General features: G+C 36.7%; 1 protein-coding gene across 1 annotated transcript in view; it reads left to right on the forward strand.

The window, feature by feature from the left end:
- ANOS1 (anosmin 1) overlaps positions 1-23,694 on the forward strand; it is a 140,186-nt gene that overhangs the window by 92,549 nt on the left and 23,943 nt on the right. Inside the window, exons 6-9 of the mRNA XM_055702810.1 lie at positions 52-181; positions 9,961-10,163; positions 12,614-12,761; positions 16,597-16,749. Coding sequence (XP_055558785.1) covers positions 52-181; positions 9,961-10,163; positions 12,614-12,761; positions 16,597-16,749 — 634 coding nt within the window. The remainder of the gene's footprint in view (positions 1-51; positions 182-9,960; positions 10,164-12,613; positions 12,762-16,596; positions 16,750-23,694) is intronic.

Below are 23,694 nucleotides of genomic sequence, written 5' to 3' on the forward strand. Positions count from 1 at the left end.
GCATGACACGCCGTGTCAGAATGAGTGTAAGCATGACATTTTCCCCACCAGACTACAGATGAGCGGGTTCGGCTGCCGGACATCCGAGCAAGCAGGTGGTACCAGTTCCGTGTGGCAGCTGTGAACGTGCACGGGACGAGAGGCTTCACGGCCCCCAGCAAGCACTTCCGATCCTCAAAAGGTGAGTTCTCATTCACTGTCTGGTGCTCACCTTCTGCTCACTCGCACGTGGACTGCAACCTGACCTGCCGACTTCTGTGCAGAAGGTTTTTAACAGGTGGGGTTTTGGGTCGTTTTGCCACCAGCTTCAGAAATGGTGTGAGATTTGTTTGAAGTTGTCAAAGGGATTAAAGGTTAAAGATGTCATTATTCTTGTATCAGTAAGGGGTCTCAACGAATAAACTTCCTTTTAAACATTTTCTGCTCAGTTGGTATCAAAAAACATGACCCTGACCATGAAACACGAAGGAACTGGCGTTTTGGTGTGTTATTCTGAGAGGTTTCTCTTATTTTTCTTTTTAGTATGAGAGATATGTTGCTTCCATATGTTTAGCAGAAATATATTGTTGCCTGTATTTAAGTAATTGTAGCAAGCAGCATTGTTTTGATGGAATTGCAGGCTCTCTTAATATAACTTTCCCCTTGCTAGCACTAATTGTAAGGGCTTAAGAATAAAAAGAGTATAAAGACTAAGTAGCATGTTTCTGTTCATTAGAAAGGTGTGCCAGACAATCTACAAAGTATTGTAGGAATTTTTGTTACCATTTCTGGTTTTGCAAGGGTTTGGGTAATAAAATAACTTTGAAAATTATTTCTGTACCAGTAAGTGGTACTTGGGGAATGGAGGAGATAGAAATGGATCTTCTGTCCTGTGAAGTTGCTGGCATTATCCCTGGTGTGCCTTTGACCCATGCGAAGCAAAATTATCCCAGATGACTCTCAGGCATAATATAGGAGTTAGCACAGGCTGAATCTATTCCCATCAGATAAATGGTCTGGACGTGGTCACCCTCTCTCAAAGGCAGTCCATAATGTGGGCACAGCCAGACCGTACCAGTTGACTTCAGTGCCAAAGAATGAGAGCTGACACTCTTCATTCTACTAATAGAGACAGTTTCTAATAAAAAGATTTGTCTTTGTTTTAGTAGTGACAGAATCTTTTCATTGGTATAATGCATACTTTGAGGAATGCATTTCCTCCTCTTTCTGCAGACACAGAATTACTCTTGCAATACAGGCAGCTGCCATCTATGGCTTCCTGTGCTAGCCTGGAGCTCGCTGTTTGGCCCTAGTCAGTCCTAGAAGAAATCCTGCTGTAGATGCAGTTGCAGAGGCATGCAAGTGCTTTTACTGGTATGGATGGTTTAATTACTTACTGAGTAAGTATACGTTAGACTTAATTTTTTGGTGCTATAACCACATTTGTGGTAGGAAGGTTGACTGGCATAGCTATCCCATTACTGCTGTGACCACAAACCTTTTCAAGTATAAAAGAAGTATTATTTTGGGAATTTATTATACTTAAGTAGCATACCATTTCAGTCACATCAAAAATACAGTTCCTTCAAGCTGTGCTGAGCTTACTGCAAGGACTCAGTAGCAGCAGTAGCTTTCTCTTTGCTTTTCTTCATGAGCAGCACTTCAGCAGATACAGCATTTTGTTGCTGAAGCTGGCACTAACTTTTGTTTAAACTGAGATCATTGTCAGTTGTTTTACTAAGTTTGTAAAGATTTTCCAACTGTTCTGCTTGGAACAACTATAATTGCAATTACACAAAGGTATATCATGATAACACTGAGGTTTTGGCTTCAGCGTGACATTTTCAGGCAGGATTTGCATTACTTTCAAAAAACTTAATCTCCTACTGAGTGTGCTAGCCACAGGAGTATATTGTTCAAAATATCTACATTGGTAAGGAGCATGAGAATATCCATGGTAAATCATACTGAAGGTCTCTTTAGCCCAGTATCTGACTCCAGCTGAAAGTGGGTTTCTGGAGAACACTGTGAGAGCAGGACAAGCACATAGGGAAATTTCTTCAGAATAGTCTCCCAGCTGGCAGTGATTTGTGTTTCAGGAGCTTGTGGTTTTGAAATGATTGCATGTTAGATACCGGAGTCCTCTTTTTCTGTGGTCTCTGCAGCTGCCCCTGAAGCACTTGCTCTCCTTGAGAACTACTGACGGCTGTCTGGCTGGTGGAGGTGGAGGGTGCATTTAGGACTTTGTGACAAGGAGAGTGGGAGCCAGCAGTACCTCTGCATGCACTTACCTAATAAACAAAAATAATGGGATCTTGATAGTGGCAGAAAGTATACAGCCAGTGTTTTCAAAAGGCTTCTCTATCAATCAAAGTTACTATTTTCAAATCTAAACTCCAGTCCTTGGCAGAGAATCATGAATTGCCAGACAAACAAGAGGGAGTTCAGTTAGCTATCAGCTTTGTAGCCAAAATCATCCTACTCTGGCAGCTCAGTTGACTGTTAGAAGCTTTGGTATTATCAGTGGTTATTATAAAGATACCGCGTTCACCAGACAAAATGTAGATGCGCTAGGTGACTCACACGAAGACACTGCTAGGTGGTAATCGTTGGGAATGATACTCGGATGCTTCAATCAGTATCTCTTGGCCTCTGTGTCCCCAAGTAGGTACTCATAGTGGTAACAGACATTTCGTTACTACTTTGGAGCTCAGTGAGAAGTGGTGGCCCCTGCCTGGCAAAGAGGCAAGAAACTGCTGCTCAGATGTGCCTCGTTTTTGGAGTGCCAGCATCTCCTGGCCCCTGCTGAGCCCCTGCAGGCACATTTAACCTCTAATTTGGAAGAGGAAAGTGGACTTTGGCACGTCACCTTTGGAAGGTTGCTGACTGACTGTGCTTCATTTGTGTGAAGTGTGGACGGAAATTCACATCAGTTCGCATACTGTCACTTCACCCTGTTGTGCCAAGACCGAGAAAATATTATCTTTGTCAGACTTAACAGAAATTTTCTTCAAAAGGAAACCCTTTGTTCAGGAAACATGACAGCAATTCCTAAGACAGTTTTTCATGGAAGATGCTGAACTTTTACCAATTGCTAATAAGTTATGATGACTAGCAAATTATTTGAGTTTGTATTTTCTCTCAAGGAGGACAAACATGATATATAATCTGAATCCAGGGAAGAGTATGGCACCGCAAAGTCTCTGTCACTAAATATTTTAAGCAGTTAGAGCATTCAAAACCATTGGTACTGCAATTACTTGGAGAGAGACTTTTTGTCTGGTTACCACAGTACTGTTTAATACTATTTTGTGTGTTTTTGCAAATGCAAAAAGTATGATCTCTTGAGTAGGCACAGAAAAGTGAAGTTTTATTTTATTCAAAATAATGTTGTCTTCTGAGGTATGTAATTTCCATTAACTTTTCTTTCACTAAATAAAGCTCCTTATTATCCAAATTCATTTAATTTCCAAGTCATGAAAAAGACAAAAACAGGAAAACAAGTATTTCATAAAGCATTTCAGCTTACAGTTCTTCATCTAGTTGTGTCTTGAGGTTTTATCTACTGCAGCTTTTGAAGCTCTGATACTGTAAACGTTTGAGGTAAAGGTTTATTAACTTTTTTGTACTGCCTTATGTGTTCATTTATGGTATTCATCTGTAAATAATAAATAATCAGAGTGACAGCTGAGATAATTTATGAAATACAGCCTAAGCAGAAAGATACATATTTTTTTTTTACTGTTTCTTTCTTTTTTATAAAGGAAATGAAAGGTTTGCATGTGCTTGCCTGGCATGGCATGACCCTTCACAGTGTCATCAAAATGATGCTTCATTTTGCGAAAATGTGATTCTGAAATTTCAAGAAACACAGTTTAGTCTATTCCTGTCCGTTTGGAGCAGACTGGCTAGAAGATGAAGTGAATACTGCACCTACTAGAGTGACTTCTGTCCTAGAAGTAGGACTCTGTGCATGGATTTTCAGATTGATACTGTTAGTTAAAATTGATTGAAACTTTCTGCTATATTGACAGTGGTTTCCACTTCACTTTTCAGGATTTAAAATTTGTGTGTGCTTTCCTTTTCATCTTTAACTGAGTGGCAACAATTTGCAATAACAGCAATAAATAAAGCTAACAGAATGCCTGGCAGAACATTTTTGATCCCTAAAGGTACAAATTTATTTCTCTTAATATTTCAATTGGCTTTCTCCAAGCTGCTTCATTTTCTCTGGAAGCGGGAGAGAACTTTTTCTATGGTCCATAAATGGGTCTCCTTGGATGAAAAGCTACCTGTGCTTTTCTTGCATTATGTGGGACCAGATAGCCTAACCCAACTGGTCAGAAGCTGTTTGGCACTGATCATAGAATTTTTAATTTGTTGCATTTGGGTAAGAGTTTTTAGGCTATTTTTTTCTAGCTTTTTATGATTTATGAGGAGAATGAACTCAGTAACAGAGACTGCAGTTAACTAGAGGGATCAGCGTTGGGCTTTTCCATATAAAATATTATCTTGCTGCTCTGTAGTTAGGTACCGTGCCAGTTTCTGAGACAAGAAGAGGCTGTAAGATCAACACAATGAGCCCAAACCATTCCATCCTTCTACCTCTGCTAAAGGTTTTTATCTTCAACATGAAGGCAGTTGCTAGCACACACAGGATAAATTGTTAAGCAAAAGGAAGCAGACAACACTGTTTTCACAGCACATAAGTACTACGCTGGATGTGATTTCATGCATACATTACTGAGCGTTAGAAAAACCAGAACAGACACCCACTCCCGGTAATAAAATTCTTTCTGTTGCTCCTGTGGGACCAATGATTTTTTTATATTGTTGCACAGCTGGTTTATGTGTGCCATTTCCATTGGGCAAAGCCAGTCCTCCCGCTTATGCCTTGGAACTGTTTAATGGTTGGAAACTTGTCTGTAGAGCAGCTTCAGCAGATTTTTAGAGTTGGAAGGGCTAATGTTTAAAAGATAGCAATGGGAGATCCATTTTAAGTTAGAAAAAAAGCTCCATAAAAAAGGGATTTAAATTAGAGTCAAACTTGCTATCACTTTTACAGCTCAGAATGAGATTTATGGTTCCAATGTCATTATTTCCTTCTCTGACATATATTCCAAGTCATTTACTGTTTTCACTACAGTTGCCACATTTGTAGCCAAAGTGGATGCATTGCAGCAGTGTATGATGTGATCTTTGTGTATAGCTTGCCCATACTGTTTTGTTAACGTTGCAGAAGTGCTTCCAGATCCTATTGATTGAAATAATTTTGTAAAATGTAAATTGCCTTTCACTATATATTCACTTTACAAATACGAGTGTGGGAAGATGTGCATTCTGAAATGGTGATGATGTGAGGTTTTCTTTTTTTCTTTTATTTGCAGCAAGGAATCCTCCCTTTTGGGGACCGGAGAGAGAGTTTTGCTTGTGATGGCTGAGTAGCCAGTAAGACAAAAATTTAAGTCCTTTGGGTATACTCAAGCCAGATACAATCCAGACAAATGCAGTACTTACTCCGTGTGCTGGAACAGCAGCTTCAGCCTTGACCTAATGAAGCTATCATTTCTAGCAGCGAGAAGTGATTTACTTGTCAGGCTGCTGAGACCAGATTTTTTTCGGATTTGAGGACAGCTGCCTTTGCCAAATTCTAGTATATATATAACAACTTTATTTTATTTGAGTTGTAGTATAAACTGCAAAGGAAAGCTGCAACTAGTATCTGCAAACCAAAGAATTTGATTTACTACTCAGATAAATTTGTCTATATAAAATTTCAGAACTTTACATTTGAAAAACTGGCAATAGTTTCCATTCCAGTAATTTAATGTTCATGTATCTGAATAACACATGTGGGCAGTCAGTCAAAGGGATCACAGATACATGAAGACTAAGATCAGAATGGCTATTAGCTTTATAAGTTAGCAGAATGGCAGTTGAGCTTCGTAGTCAGGTTAACAAACACCTTATGTATATAAGCTTTATAATCCAGTATCAGTTACTAGATCTTGAAGTATTTCAGCTCTAGTTGTATACTGATTTCAGTGTCTGAATAGGCATAAGCATAACAAAGCACCTTGTACAAGCATGACTTTTCCATTCAATAATGCAGGAAAAAACCCAACTAATCTCTTACCTGTTAACTGGCAGGCATGCATTATTCAGGAGCATGCTCTTAACGGTTTTTTTTGGATTTTGTTTTTTTATCAGGTTTTGTTTTTTTGAGGGGGGGCTTTGGAAAGGGTAGTGGGGGTTGTTGGTTTGTTTTTTTTTTTTTTTTTTTTTTTCCTGAGGGTGGGGTTTGCATCATTTGTGGGGTTTTTTTGTGTTAATAACAGAGATTACAGTATCTTGCCTTGCTGCTATTCCTTCTCACCTGTTTGTTTTGCTGGTGAAACTCAATCCTTTCAAATGAAAGCTAAGATTAATGTTCTTGGGGTTTTGGCTTACAAAATGATAGTTCTGTCAGTTGTAATAGTGAGGTGTCACAGAAGTATATAGAAATAGATGAATAAATTATATAGTGGTGGTGAAATTCTTAATATGGGAATAGATTCTCAGCTGGTATAAAATGCTCACCAAGTAGCTTCACATTTCAGGTAGTACACCCCAAATCCAAGAAATGTTTTATTGTTGTCTCTACAACTAGACAGGTTGCTTTTCAGATGGTTAAATGCAAAACTTTAATAAATTAAGTTTTGTTCACCTTTGTCATCTTACATTCTTCTAGTTTATTATTTTCTCCAGCTTCGTCTACTAGCTTTTTTAAAACTATAAAATGGGGCACTTTCAAGTGTGTCACTTCTTCATGTCTGTCAAGTTCAGATCTCCTTCCTTTCTATCTCCTACTGCTACCACCACCACTCTTCCTCCTGTTGAAAGGCTTTTTTGGATATTTGTGAGGCTTGCAAAAGAGAAACTTTGAAGAAAGGGGGCACTCGGGAAAACGTTTCTGTTATTGCTGTATTATTTCACATATATTTTCCTTTTAAGAGGATGTTTTTTCTTTCCTTAAATGTAATTACCCAATGATTTTTAATACAATATTTAAATTCTGCCATAGCAAAGGAGAAACACTACTAAGTTTTCTCTTAAGTATGGATCGGCATTTTGTCTGCTGACTGGACTGTTTCTAGTGAACACAGAAGAAATGCTACTGATAAAGTAATGTTTTCAATAAACTGTGCAATTATAGAAAGTACAGGGTGAAATGCTGGTGCTCTAGGAAACTTACCTACTGGTTTCAGTATGCACATAGTTCTTCCTTACTGTTTTCTTTTTCTGCTTATGTTGCTGGGAAGAACAGGGATGTTAGAAGTTACCTTAAAAAATCCCAAATTCCTGTCATTCTGAGACATATAAAAGCTCCATTCTGGTTAATTGGTAACTTTCTAGAAGGAAAAATTAAACACTGTCTTGCATTCTTATGGGGACAGAAATATTTGAAAAGTAGAGCATAAATTCGGTCACTTGCTTTTAGACCTATGAAAAATTGGTGAATAGAACTTCAAAATATTTTTAATCCTGTAAGACACTTTATCCAGAAGAGCTGTTTCATTGAACTTTTAGATTACTTTTAATGTCTCTCAGAGTCTTTTATAGATACAGAATGAAGGCAAACATGTATTATGGTTAGAATTGTTTTTGCTTATATCTGTCCATTTGTGAAGACATATTTTCTGAAACACTTTAATTCTATCCCATATGTTATGCATACATAATACATGACACATAGTACTTCTGGGAGATAACCTGAATAATTCACCTACAGTAATACGATCATGTTGCACTTCAGGTTATAAATGTTTTATTGCCATAATATGTTGTCACATAACATTAAAAAAACCCCAAACTAACATTTTAAAACAGTGAAGATGAATACTTAATAAAGAATTTCAATGTATGAATCATGATCCTGTTTAAATTTACTGTACCTAAATTTTATTTTATGTCTACTTATTTTATTAACTGGTACAAGTTGTGTTAGAGAACAGTACAAACCATTTAATTAAATGAATCTGTGAAATGTATCCCTTCCAATATAAATAGCTTTGTATACTTTAGGATGGAGTTGTTGGCTGCTTCACAGGTGAGGAAATAAGTGTAAGACCAGTGCTTTGCCAAAGCCAGAAAAAAATAAAGGGAACTGGCTTGCAAGCTGATTTAAAAAAATAATTGAGAAGAAATAAGGGATTCTTATTATTTTGAAAATTAAGTTAAATTTCCAGAAATTAAACTGAAGTATGCTTTGTAACTTTTATGGCCAAAAGTTAGTTTGAATTATATGTTTGAGGAACAGGGGCATCCATTACTATTTAACTAAAATGGCATGTGTGAGGAAACAGGAGCATCCACTGTTATTTAACTGAGTCCCGTTAAATAACAGGAATAAGCCATTATTTCACATCTGCTGATCTTTAAAGGGGAAATGCTGTCTTTATTAATTCTGAATGTGTCTGTCTGCATGAACTAAATGATGGAATTTTTCAGTGAGACCATTTGTCATAGGGGTTATCTGATGATCTTAGTATGCCTGGAAAGTTTATTTAACAGCTCATTTACCATTATAAAAAGATGCAGGTGAACCATGCAGTAAATGAATGCCTGGTATCCTCTCTGCACACCTCCGGTTTTACTTTTTGGCAAATAAGTGGTGGCTCATTTGGCGAAAAGGTTATATGAAAATGTTTTTTTCAATCAGATTGGTTTTTCTTGGCTACGGGTTCATAACATGCATTAATTACTGTGTTTCCTTTATTCTGCCTGATACACTTCCAGGTCAAGTCACACTATTTACTTTCACTTAAATTTTGGTTTTTAAGTTTCCTTATTTTTTTGTCACCAGTGTTTGGCTACCACAGGCATGTAAAAAAAAAGTAGGATTAAAAAGTAGGCAGTTAGTAAATAGACAGTTGGACTTTCAGAGCTTAGTTGTAGAGTTTCCATTGAATCACATTAATTGAGGCCAGGATATTATATATAGTAGGTCCACAAGGAGGATCTATCATTCAATATTGGAAAAGGTTCAATATTGGAACCTCTGACTGTCAGGTGTCCTTTCTGACTCTAGGGTCAGCAGAAAGGCAACTGAAGGAATAATATCTCAGTTGATAGTGACCAGAAATTAAACCAGAATAGCAAAATAATCACTGGGGTGGCTGATTAGGAAGAATTTCTTCACTGAAAGGGTGGTGAAGGATTGGAACAGGCTGCCCAGGGAGGTGATGGAATCACCATCCCTGGAGGTATTTAGAAGACATGTAGACGTGGTGCTTGGCGACATGTTTAGTAATGGACTTGGCAGTCCTGGGTTAATGGTTGGACTTGATGATCTCAAACATCTTTTCCAACCTAAATGGTTCTACGATTCAATGATTCAAATTGCTTTTTGTTGTCCTAAAAAAACCCTGTAGACTTCTATGACAACACAATATATCATTACATCTTAGTTTTATTTATTCTAAGGAAGTGTTTATGTCCCATGGTGGTGGATATCAATACCAGAATTTTGAAGAAAGGTTCAAGGTGTAGAAACATAATTTTGTCATCTGAGAACTGTCTGGCAACACTGAAAAAACATTCAGTTTTTCCACCATACAATTCTGTGATGACTGTACAAGGTCACTTGTAGAACATGAGTCTTTTACACTCAACATGTTTTTAAAGTGGTGAATGACAGAAGTAAAACTGGTAGTCTAGTACATTTTGATAAAGCTTCATAATGTTTATGAACTACCAACAACACAGAATGATGACAAAATTAGATGCTAACCCATGATTTTTATTTCAGTTGAGTGTGAATTTCTAGAATTTACAAGAAACCATATCACTTATTGAGAATTTTTGCCTGAATTTTCTTCAGTATGTTGAGTGTTTAATCCAGCTTGTGTATGCCTGGTGAATGCATAAGACCAAGGTGATCTTCATCTTACTGAAGATGATCTTTTAATTTAACATCTTTTTGTTTATTTAAAATTCCAGATCCGTCTGCTCCACCAGCTCCATCTAATATCAGAATTGCCAATATCAGTGCAAACAATGATGGGACTGTAAATGTAATGATTACTTGGGATCTTCCAGAAGAGCCTGATATCCCAGTGCATCACTATAAAGTCTTCTGGAGCTGGACATACAGCAAATATGTAATCCCAGCTAAAAAAAAGAGAAGGAAGATTACTGATGGGGTAAGAAAGAAAATAGAAAATGAGATGGAAATATGGCTTATTTCTGGCACAAAATAGAGTATAAGTATAAAGTATGTGATAAATTGCAATGATTTCTGCAGCTGGTAAAGTAGTGGTCTTAGTTTTTAATATCACCAACCCCATAGACAATTTTGATCTCTCAATCCCTATCCTTCACTGAACTCAGGGAGAGAAACAGAATTCTGTCTTAAAATGCAGGTAAATGCTGTAAGATTTTTCAGGAGAGATTAATGGAAAGTTAAACGCTGTCCTTTAAATTCAGGCTTCTTAAAGATACACTGCTTGTTTTATTTGAAGAGCCTAACATCATCTATCACATTGTTCTTTCACTATGCAAATAAAACTTGTGACACTATCATGGAGAGTAACCATTAAGTAGTGGAATAAGTCCAAGGGAAAAAACAAACCCAGAACTCTTTAAACAAGCTGCTGTACCAAAGATCTGATACATTTGCATAGCAGCAAGCTCCTATGAATTTCTTGACTGATGTATCAAATATTGCTTTACTGGAAAACTACCTGTTGTGATATCCTTAAGCATATTGCATATTATTTTAAAGTAGTTAATATATATCCATTACAGATGACAGGCTGAACTTAGTTTCCAGTGCTTTTAATAAATGAGTTGTGAGAATTTGGTCCCACGTCTACGTTAACATTGTGTTTTGGCTCTGGCTGTTCTCTTGCACTGTGATGAATGACAGCTAAAGTTCTCTCTCTGTCCCTCAGTCACCAAACAGTGACAGAAATAAAGGCAGTGAAAGCTGTGTGCTGAATTCATGCAATTAAATGTGCACAGAAAAGAAAATTGTATCTTTGGTCACAGAGAAGAAAATTGTATCTTTGGTGTACTTTTAAGAAATCACTTTGGCAAGATAGGAGTGGGGTTGGACTGTACTACATGGAAAAGTTTGTGTCTCTGAGGAAAGCTGCACTTGTCTAGAGACCTTCAGGACAGAGGCTACAGCTTAAAGATGCAGGGGATCTTTCTCTCCACAGGCTGGTCCTCAAATCACAGAACTTAGAGAACTTTAAAATTGAGCTGGGTCCTTAATGTTGTGGTGGCATTTTGCATAGGGTACATCCTACATATAAATATTTTTAAACAGATCCAATACACAACATTACAGTAATGGGGACCAAGTTCTGACCTCAAATATAGGGAAATCCAGAAGAGTGAAGGCATATTTTAGAGAAAAGGCAGGCTCTTACAACATCTTTCATATTACTCCTGGATCATTGTACTTCTGCAGCACGTCACATGGAACTACAGCAATGCCAGTGAGATTCAGACTTCCCTACAGGACACTCCAGATGCTATTGCTAATCAATGATCTCTCAAATACTATAGCACTCTTTGTTCTAAAAAGGAAAATGCAGAAAACAAAAAAAAAAAAAAAAGAAAGAAAAAAAAGAAAGGTGAAAAATCTTATTTTGTAAGGATAATTGAAGATTTTTTGGTCCAGTTTTTACCTTTATAAGTAGTCTAGTCCACATAACTTTATAATGATTTCCATATGAAATCATTTCAGGTAGACATTCAAATAATTTGACTACAATATTAACACAAGTTTACCAAGACTTACAGTGAATGTTATAAATATCTCAGGACAAATCAAATAAAGCTAATTAATATTAAATGCTTTTGAAAATTCCTGAAGTGTTACATATGGCAGTACCTGGTTATCTTTTTCACTGTGGATTGACTGTCAAACTTCAGAGGCACAAAGAATTCTAATGGAAATGTGGAGTAATGTTTTCTGTTCGAGAAATGGGCTAGAAAGATATTTTTATAAATACATTTTAAAATATTTAGAAAAGTAATACTACTAAGAAACCTTGAGTCTTCTTTGCAATATCATGTTGCTTGCCTTAATTTATGGATTATTAGTGAGAATGATAATCCTACTCTGTTGTTTCCCCATTTAAGACACTTCCATGAAAATTTTTTCATTTTCTATTTGTTTCAACTGTTGAAAACAAAAAAATTGACAAATGTACTGAATGTTGGATTTTAGCTGTCTTCACGCTGGCTGGCTGTAGAAAAGGGTTTCAATTGCTTTCCCAACAAAGAAATTGGGAAATAAAAAGTTTAAATTCATTTGGCTAAAATAATTTTGGCATAAGAAAAGAACTTGTTATATAGAAAAAAACCTTTTAGTTTTGGCCTAAACAATAGGTGTATATTTGCCAAGGAATTGCCAAAATTATGTAAATATCAAGAAGGTTAGTATTTTAAAAATTACACACAAACCCCAGATTCCAATAAAATAAATATTTTAAAGAAAGAAAATTTTGCTCTGTTGAAATTTATACATGGGTTTTCTAATTTCAAAAAAAGTAGTGTGCCTAAGATAACAGGCCTGCTTTTAATAAGGGCCTGTGTTTCAGTAAGACTGTAACTGCTTTGTATATTTATTCTATTCTAGGCACAAAATTACGTGGTCCTGGAAGGACTCCAACCCAACAGCAACTACAATGTAGAACTGCAGGCAGTAACACGTTGGGGTCAGATACGCCTGAAGAGTGCTAAGGTTTCTCTCCATTTTAGCACGACTCAGGACACCAGGAATAATAGTGAGTAATTGTATTCAAACACCTGAATGCTTTCTCTCTTATTTATCTGAAATTTGTATGTTTTATATAATGATTTCTCAAATTTAAAAAAATAATTTTCTTAAAATGGACTGTTTGATAGCATAGTGATCCTGTCTCACTCAACTTGAGTAACATTTTAATGATTAATTTCTTATCTAAAAATTGATGATGGTTTTGCTTAATTGTTTGTCTTAGATCCTAGAAACCTAAAATAAAGAATTGCAATGAAAATGGAAGCATTTGCATAACCACGGTGTTAATATTTTTAAAATGCAGTACAGGTATAAATATTGATTATATTTGTCAGTGGCTGGAATAAAACCATTTCTGTGTCTTTGTCTTAACCGGACAGTTTTAGCGTTCAGTGCTTTTCAAAATCCTGACTATTCTGAGTAGCCCATTAATTCAGATTCTTGGACCACACAAATATCTACCATTAATTGATACAAAACATCGACTGTTAGGGAATCTAAAACGTCCCATGCCTGACAAGCAATGCATTATCAAAATACTGCACACATAGGACCCACATTCAAATTAAAATCTTGAGATCTTTAGATGTCAGGTTATGTCTTCTTAAGGTCTTCACAAGCTCACATCTGAATCTGATAATGGAAAGCCATGGTAAATGGTAAACCATGATTCTTATTCTTAGTTAAATATGATTTCTACAATTGCATGATACTGAGTTATTGCCCCAACTGCTGATGTGCCTCTGATTAACTAATACAGCAACATTCTGATAATAAGATGTTAAAGAATATAGTTTTAAATATCCTGCCCTGACTCCATTTCATTTTCCATCCATTTACGTTCTCTTGTTAAAGTACACCCCAAGTTTAAACTTTGTCACCATTTTCATAACGTAACTAGTTACTTTCACCCTAACTAATCAATTGGTATTGCTGTTGGACCCTTCTGCAAGCATATTCAGTCTGGATACGCAGAGTGGTTGTTAGCTGTGACAGATCTTCATATCTACAGTTGCTTCCCATATTAATGCACCAATAAGAAGAAATAGACCTAATTATCCTTCTTTTTACCATATGAAAATAATTTTTACTACTTTTTTGGGCCATCTTAAGAGACAGCAGAAGGCCAAGTTTTCATCTTTTCAACACACTGAGTCTTTACTTGAAATCCATACCAAAATACGAGCTTGAATCTTCACAGTGTGTACATAAGGCAAATTTGTGTTAAATCCGCTGTGAAGCCCAATGTGAGTAAGAGTTTCTGCCCTTTCCATACTGGCTTTCCTAGAGATTGTATGTGTGTGTTCTGTCATCCCCTAGAATAGTGGCCAAGGCTGCAGGACTGTGCATGATATCAAAAGCTTCTTTGAGTTACTGCATTTAGTTTTCCTTTCTTTTTTATATGTACACAGGAGATGTAACGGAAGAAACACTATGGTGGGAACTGGGTGTTTCAATTCCAGTACACTTAGCCACTGAGCTCAACTAGAAGGGTGTCACTGGGATTTATGAGAGATGTTCTAATTTTGCGGATCTTTTGGGTTTTGTTTTTGGTTTTGCTTTTTTTTTCTTTTCTTTTTTCCTTTTTTTTTTTTTTTTTTTTCCTGCAAAGCACACTTTGCTGGATAAGCAAAAATTTCAGGGTTTTTTTTTACATGTATCCCACCCCTTGGTTGTCTTCTCTCTTATAATTAGAAGTTTCTATGAAGTTCTGGTTCTCAGTACTAAACTTCAAGATGTTTAGTTTCCAGTCCAGTCATCTTGACTGGCATTTCATGAGATTACGTTGCAACTCTGAGAAAAAACATGTAACTGAGTTTACATCAGATTGGCAGAAGGAATAATCAACCAAATGATGTTTATCAGGCTTTTTTGCTAGTCCTAATGTTAGGTCAGATCATCATAGTCTTTAAACATGATAGTAAATAAAGGCTTTCTATAACAAAACCCCTCTAAACTGGATCTGAGTAATGGGAATTGGACTGTATTGGTTTTGGTGCCATTCTGTGCTTACTCTGAGAAACCTTCAGTGGTACTGCTGTATCAACGCTCCATGGCCTCTCTAATGGTTTGTCTCTCATGGTCTATATCACCAATAGGTTTGTGGTGGCAGAGGACGGGTTTTGTTTCATTTTTCCCTCTACAAAACATTGTGTTTTTCAGAATCTGATGCAGATCACATCTGACTTCTTATTTACAAATCCTCTACCAACTGGAGTTCATTTACCTTATAACTCACGTGTGACTGCTGGTTTTATCATTTTCTGTCCATTCCAGTGGCACCCTTTTCCTACCATTGTCATAGCTAGATCTAAATTCCTTCCACAATTTTGCTTGGATAATATGTCCTCTCCTTGAATTTTTTACTTCAGAAAACAGTCCATCAGTAGTTTCAGTGAAGGTCTGCTATCTATTAATTTGTAATCTGTCTGCTGTCTGTCTAATCTGTATAGACTTTCTAATGCTTGTGCTTCATTTCGCTTTATTGTGGTGACCTTTTTAGGACTAAAGGGTTCATTAATTGTATTGTTTTTTAAACCAGAGTAATACTGTACTAAAAGCAATATTTTTATTTACTCATATACTTCAAGTATTTGACTGTTAAGTTCAAGTTATAAACATCCATTTAGTTAACAAACAGTATTTTCTTTTTGATTGTAAATCAGTGCCTGCAAGAACTGGAATACATATTTGGTTTACAGTAGAGTACTTCAATAATTTTATAGATGAATCTGAACATCCTTTCTGTTAAAGCCATAAAGTAAAGGATTCAAGATTTTTTTGAGCCTAAATCACTGATACCATGCATTTTAGTGGATAAAGAACTCTGCTGAGAAGTGTGTTTGGGCCTTTTTGGACATTTTGTTAAAAAAATAGCTTACATTGAAAAGCAAATGGAAACTACTCCTGGAGGAGATGCAAATTCATCTTCTGATTCTCACTGAAGTTAGGTACAGAGCCAGCCAGTCCTGCTTGAGGTACTTTGAGAATACTTAGAAGCAGATGGAGAAGTACGAAAAATAAAAATAAAAAAAAATATTGCCTGAAATATTATCTAGGACATGACACTCATGGCCTGTCTTTATTTGGGGAGTTCCATGGCCTTGGGGAAGTAGGTCCAGAAGCAACATGCCAATTTTGCTGAAGTCGCACTGTCAGTTGCTCTGCTCTCGGTGGAATTAAGCTCTGTTTCGTTCGGTGGCTGCTCCTATTGTCAGAATAGAGAGTAGTCTGTAACCCACTGAAGTAATTTAGTCCTACAGACCTCTGTGAGCTTTGACCCTGGCTCTCTGGCGTTAAATTTCCCTATACTCAGAAATATGTTGCCTCACTATATTTGTATGCTGCACTTCTAGGAAATACAACAAAACTCTCTCTCTCGATCTTTATATAGAAATATTCTGAATTGGTGTCCTGTTTTTTCTGGAAGTGAAGCAGACAGAGGACAGCAAAGCAGAGATTTAGTAAAATTAAAATACTTTAACTTGAGGTACACCTAATAGATTTAAGCTTGTAGTTCTCTCTATCACTTTTTTATTTCCTTTTAAGTGGTATAAACATTATGGTTACCTTGAGAAAGAATTTGCTTAAGTTTGGTAGTTTTACTGTGATTTAAAACAAGCAAATAAAATGTAAAATTGAGCATTTTCATATTGAAATATATTTATCTTTTTCTGTCTTTGTCTAATTTTTTTTTCCTAATTGATTTTCAGGCAAATTATATGCTTTTCAACCATTATGAAGTTTGTTCTTTATATTAATTTAATTTAGGTAAGACATTGAAATTAGATAATTTGGATTAACGATTTCAGCACTATTAACATAGTCATTATACATTGCAGAGGAACGGGCATCTTCTGCTGGGAAACCCCAGAAAGGACTGGTAGATCCTTACCCAACTTTTCAAAGAAGAAAAACGACTCGTTTTCTTAAAATCGGAACGCCTTTCTATCAGGACAATCAACTTCAGGTCAAAGTCTACTGGAAGAAGACTGGTTTGTCAAATTTTTTGCTATTTTTTCTAAGGAGGAACTCTCATCAATGCCTTAGATTTGTAGAACGTTAATATGATGAACCTTACACAATAATTTGAATTTAAATCCTATGCCCATGCTTCCACACCTTTACCTTCATGTTACAGTGAAACATTGCCTCTCCTCTTTGTGTTATATCTGTGTAAATGCCTTGCAGAAGGAAATGACGTGAATTAGCTATCCAAAAATTACAGTCAGTGGTGCTGGGACACTGAATCCTCCCAGAGCTAAGATAATTTTTTGGGTAGAAATTGCTTCTGTGAAGTTTTAAATAGGGACACATAATTTGGCCTTAGGTTCCACAGAGCTTTTGCTGCTGTGAATGTTTGTCTCCCTGGAGTGTGGTTAAAGGGTCTCAAGCCCATGCAGTTCCCGGGCAGATATTCTGCTGATGCCACTGTACTATCACTTGTTGGACTTTGACAGCTGAGAAATGAGTAAGGAAATGAGTGTATATGGAAATCATGCAATGAAGTCACAAAAACTAAACTAGTTTGAACCACAAAATTTAGAGCTGTACTGATTCAATGTTAGAACCACAGTTAGGCTTTATGCAAAACTTTATCAGTCACCTTGAATTAGAACAGGATGAATAGTTGGCCAAAACCACTGGAAAAGTCTTGAAGTTGGTTTTCTGCTAGGCTGCATGCACTTCGGTTTTTAAGAAAAATCTAACAATTTTATGTTTAAGTCTTCCAGTCTAAAGGAAAATGACATAAATTTAGTGTTCAATCAGATTCAGAAATCAAAAAATTTTCTGGTCTTGCCCTCTAGGAGCATAGAGGTTATTATGCACTGCTCCAGCTTAGCCATAACAGGTTCATATGCTGTTATTTGAAAATGTGCTAACGTTTTTAGTGTTTTAACTTGGAGCAATCTACATGCATAGCACATACATTTTATGTATATGTATCTCACATATATAAAATCTGTTCAATTTTTGTGTTTCATATGAAGGGCTACAAAATGAAATTTTCTTCTGGAATTTTTCAAAGAGCTTTAGAAATATTTAAGGTCTTTTGGGTTTAGGTGTATGCAGCACCACCCAGAACAAGGAAAGGCTATATAATCATTCAGTTATGCTATGTAACAAAAGACTATGTCACACTGGATGGTGTGGATCGTGAGGGGTGTCCTTTGCTTCCTAAAAGTGGCTGCCTGTTTGAATGTTTACCTTTCTAGCCCTGCTATATCAAGTATTTTCAAATCAAATGCTTGTGTCTCCATGAAATCTGCAAGCTTTGGCTCAGCCTGACTACATACACATCTTAAATATCTGTTCCTATCTTGGCTATGTTAGTTTTCTTTTTTCTAGCTTTCCCCATTATATTTCATTTTGGCCTAGCTTCATGGAAAGCTGCAATAATTTAAAGTTTAAATAAAAGTTGAGGCATTTTTAAATGTGTATACTAAGGTCACCTAAAAATATATCTTTTTATCCAAAGTGAGATTTATATATTCTGAGCTTAGGACTGATCACCTTAAGCTTTAGCCTTCTGCCAACACGGTGTCAACTTATGGTCCAAGCTTTTTTTATTTTGTAGTCAAAAAAGAAAAGCAGGTGACTTCTGAAGCAATTACTACCACACAGCAGCAGAATCATTCTCTGGAGATACCTCTTTTCCTTAGTGAGTACAGAAGGGAGCCTAAACAATTCATTTGTAGAAGGCTTAGAGATGCCTAATGTCTCTGTGAGCTGAGGTTCAATTCTCAGCAGTCGGAAATAAAAAACCTGAGGGACAGGATTCAGTGATTAGACTATGATGTCTGCCACAGGGGTAAGGGAGAGCTGTGCAACCTACAGTTGGCAAACAAGATTCAGCCCAGTGGAACAATCGATCCAGCTGCAGCTGTTTTTTGGTCAGCCTGTTTCCAGTCCTGTGACCAAAATGCTAACATCATTAGTGAAACTCAGCTTATGAATAGTTTTCCGAAGTCACTGTTATAACTTAATGGAGGAAAAAGTCATGACCAGTACAGCAATATTCTTCTTGTTCCAAAGTAGATATCTTGAACTACATGTTTACTAATTACAACGGTAACTTAAGATACTGAGCTTATAAGTAGACATTGCATCATAGATACCTAAACATCTAAATGTGACATCTAAATCAGGAGCTGAATCCATATGCGTTGCATACCTGGAGGTAATATTTCTCTTAAAGGCTACAGATGCCTATAAAATGAAACAAGGTAGTCAGAATTCTCATGGTGGCTCATAGTTTGGAAATAACAGAGTTTGGAAGTGGTGTAATCTCCACAATTGGAGATCTTCCAAGGCAGATATGGCACAGACCTGTTAGAAATGAGAGGGATTTACATGTGGTCACCTTGTGCCAGGGGTGGACTAATTGAGTTGCTGAGTAGCTGACTCATCTTGTGTGAATCTGTGTACACCCAGTTAAATAAGGTGGACAGACACCCAGAGGTCGATTTTGGTTGCATGCTGGGAGCAAGCTCTATCCCATGCACTAGGGTGTTTAGGATATGCCCCAGCCATGCGGTGGAAAATGCCTTCATTTTTCTCACAAAAAAAACAGTGTTAGCAAAGGTGTTGAAGAGGGGCAGAATATGGAAGTCTGTCACGCTTTTTTCTTTTCTTTTTTTAAAAGAAAATGTCTGTGTTCTGAGTGACAGCACTTGCAGTAACTCAGCAGGAGCCGTTGCCTCTTGTGGAACTGAAATATAGCCAGTTACCTGCTCCTGAGAAGCCAGCAGCTTCTATAAACTCTTACAGGAGTTTGGAGGTTATGTAGTACATGGATGAGGAACTGACTGTAAATTTACTACTGACAATTTACTGCGGAGCAAGTCTGTTTCACCGTGCGAGGAGCACAGCAGGAGAAGCATATTGGCTGTGTGCTGTCTTTATGAAAGGCAGCAGTTACTGGAGCCAGCTGCGTTGGAAACTGTACCCACACATCTTTCTCCTTTACGAACTGCACGGTCTCAAGTTGTGTTCAGGGAGTTGTAGGAGGTGTAGCAGTGCAGCATCTATAATAGGAAATACCGAGAGAGAATTTACCTTAGCCTGCTCTATGGCCTCACACCTGGGCTATGTTCATTGCAGACAGGTAGGCAATCAGAGTTCAAAACCTTCCCGACAGGGAATTTATCCCTTTGTCTCCTACATGGTTGGTGAAAACAGGAGTCCCTGTTAATTGCTCTAATATTCTCATTATTTTGTAGTTTTCTATTTAAAACAACACTTTTTTGGTGGAGGAACACAGCTATTCTGTAGTCCTAAATTAGGATGTCTGACTTCAAACAAACGAACAAACAAACAAATTTAAGAAACTATCATGAAACCATGTGAAATAAGTATATTGATAATGATAAGAGTTCCCATGATATAGAAAAGATTTCAGGAAATAAAAACCTCAAATTGGAACACGTTGGACATTTGCAAATTAAGCAAAATTTCAGTTGGTTGTGGCAATTTTTGCTTTGTCTGGTTTGGTTGTCAAAGTTTTTTGTGCTTTTTGTGATAGACTTCATGGTCCTAACAAGAGATGGTTACAGTGGTGATGAAATTAATACATTATTTAGATCCTGGATTTTTTTTTAGGATAAAGATGTTTAAACCAATATGTTATGTTGACATAGTTTCTTTTAGCTGTAATGAAAACTTTTAACAGTTACTGCAACAGCAATCTTTCTTTTAGTAAGAATAATGTTACTAATTTTCTGTTTTCTGCTCAGAATTTTTGTTGTATTTCTGATTTCAGTGGTTGTACAATTCTATGCAAACCTCAGATTTTTTTATTTTCTCCAAAACTAAGATGTCTCTACAGATGTGTTTTTTACTGCCTCACATCACAGCACACCACAGATTACAGAAACAAGAAGAAGGAAAGACCTGTGTGGATTTCTTATACCACTTAAGGAAAGGCAAAGATGTTACACAAATATGTTCCTAAGGTTGTTTTAGATTATCAGTCCCTTTGTTAGCTGAAAAATTGTTTTGCTTTTGAATTTGAACCATTTCACTCTGTCTAAAAAGGACAAAATAGATCAGAATCGTAGAATAATTTAAATGGGTTAGAAGGGACGTCTGGAAGTCAGATGGTCCCACCATCTGCTCGAAGTAAAAGTAACTCTGAAGTTAAATTGCTCAGTCCTATCTTTAAGGCCCTATAACACATGTTGTTATTGTTTTCTGAATGACAGGGAATTCGTCCTCTATGAATACCAGGCTGCAGGGGCCACCTAGGTTTATTGCAGTGTACCTTAGGATTTCCAGAAGGCACGGTGAAGTCTCTTGACATTCAAAGATAGTTCTTCCATCACTACAGAGATGTATTCCTCAGTGTCATTTGCAGATGTGCCTCTAGGAAAGCCAGTGAAAGAACACAATGATGACATCAGGGCTGAAGCTCTTGTCTTTGTATCATCTCTCTGAATAGAATTCATCAGACCTCAGTCCTGTGCAGGATCTGCAATAGGGCGGGTGTTGCAAACTACTACTGAACTGGCTTTATTATACAGTAGAGAAGTGAGCACTTATCAGTACTCAGAAACTGAACAGTGTTTGAGTTAAATCCTGAGTAAGTGGATGGAAGATCCTATTTCCATATATATGCTCATAATGTGCCACAGTTGGGTAGGAGGAAAGAGTTATCTAGACCTGGTTTTCAAGTGTAATTTCTTAAGTCCCATTAGCTTCAGTAAGCATGAGGTATGAATGGAATGTAGGATCTGGACTTTACATTAAAATAAAGCTCTTTCTGAAATCTTTCAGTTTGAATGCTTTGGTATGATGGCAATAATAACTTTACTTCAGGATGTATGCTAGCGAAATACCTCCACACGTCAAGCAGTACAAGGTGCTTAGCAAATGCACATAATTTTGCTAGGCAAAGTCATCACAAAAGCATATTGCAATTATATGAATACAATAGCTTCTTTCTGAAAGAAGAAAATGTCTTTCACTTGCTGCCTCTGACTTAGGCCTGGGATTAGAGAAACACAGTACATTCCTTAAACAGCATGAATCCCACTTTTGTAAATGGAAAGAAAAACTTGCTTGTGGCCAGTTTTTTTGGCCATCTCGACTGTGAAATTAGAAATTATGTGCTATTTATGTCAAATAGTGAAGTCGATATAAACAAGTCACTTTTAACTCCTCGGTGCTGGAGTCACAGAGTACCATCCATTAACAAGAATGGATGCACTCTGAACTCCCTACTTAAAAGGATTAGTTACTTAGGATAAATAAGGTCCTCAGTATCTTATACAGTAATCAAGACTGAAAGTGTGAAAATAAAAAGATCCTTGTGTTTCCTCTGCTCCTCAGTGGATTAGCAACTAGAAAGCTGAGGTTTTGGACTTCAGCTGAAAAGCCTTCAAGCTGCTGCAAATTAGTGTATGAAAATAAGATACTTCCCACAGATGGAAAAAAAGTTATTCTTTATGAACTCACTGCATTAATTCTCATCACTTGCTGCAATAATACATGAAAATATTGGTATGTAGTTTAGTATGATGATTTCTTTCCAATGCAACATGTCACAATATTGTCTAACCTATTACTGTGCCTCCACTACTATTTTCTTAGTGCCTGTTATTTGAGGATAATGTAACTCTCCTTGTTCAGGTAAAGCTTTAGTATACTTCACATTTCTTTGAATGAAGTCTTTGTACATTTATATCCTACTGTTTAAATTAAACATTTAAAGTACTGCTAGATATTTAAAATCAATATATCTGCCTCTTGGTTTTGCTTAAAAAGGCAAATATTTAAAATACATTAAGACTTGGCTTCAGCCTTCTTTCTTTGTGTTTCTGGTAAATGCTAAAGCAGAAAAAAAAAAAGAACACTTAAGGCAGGGAGTGGTAAAGAATCCTCCATTGTCTGATAAATCAACCAAACAAGAATAATGAATTAAATTACAGGGAAGAATAAAATGCAAGGCAAGGCAAAGCAAACAGAAAGCTGCCATGAATGCTTTTAAAACCAGATCTTAGGAAAACAAAATTAACTTTCACTTAGTTCAGGGAGATAAATGAAGTGACTGTATGTGCTGACTCTTTGTTTGCAATAAGGTATTTCATACGCAGGTTTTAAAATAATTGAAAGCTTTCCCCATGTTGTCCAATGGTCCTTTCTTGTGCAACTAAAGCCATTGAAGTTAATGAAACCCTTCAATGCCAGCTGGAATTCCTAGATGTTATTGTAAAGAATTCAGCAGTTGTAGCTTAACACTAATGAATTATTTAGTTCAGTGTTAACTGTTGCGCTAGGAAGATCAGTGTTTGAGCAGCTGGCCTTTTTCTAATTATCAATATTTAAGCAGTAAAATATTTGTACTTGAAGGTATCACTATGGTCCAGGTGGTTTTCTTTGAACAAGACCTTGCTGTTAGTTGTAGTGAAGTATACACCAATATATGTATTGCCCTCATACTTCCATGTGAATAAAGAGATACTGGTATGTATAATGTGCATTTGTATTTAGGGATTTAATTAGTAAAGCTGGCCTCAAGCACAGGAATCTTTGACTAGATCACCTTTTTAGAAATTCACCAGTAAACATCGTATAATTTGCCTTTCCACATGTGCTACAGCTGACTCCAATGCCTGTAACCTGTGGGCTTCCCCAGCATCCTGCCTGGGGAGGTAGGTAATGTTATCAGCTTTAACTGTTGGGAGAAATTATTCCAGAGTTAAAAGAATATCCTTTCAGAAGCATCCTCTCTATGTGATTCCTACTCCTCCCTGACTTTGTCTTACATAGCCCTAGTGTAGTTCCACGAAAAAGCTCTTTGCCTTTTTGCTGCTTGGAGAGAATGAAAAGGGGAGCATCTGACCATCTCCAGTTATGTTTGTTGTTCTTTATAAACTGGCTACAGGACTCTATTTGGTTTACATTTGGTTTATGTCCAAATGTGAATTGTAATCAATACT

Source organism: Falco cherrug, chromosome 2 (assembly GCF_023634085.1).
Source record: "Falco cherrug isolate bFalChe1 chromosome 2, bFalChe1.pri, whole genome shotgun sequence".
NCBI classification, from domain to species: domain Eukaryota; kingdom Metazoa; phylum Chordata; class Aves; order Falconiformes; family Falconidae; genus Falco; species Falco cherrug.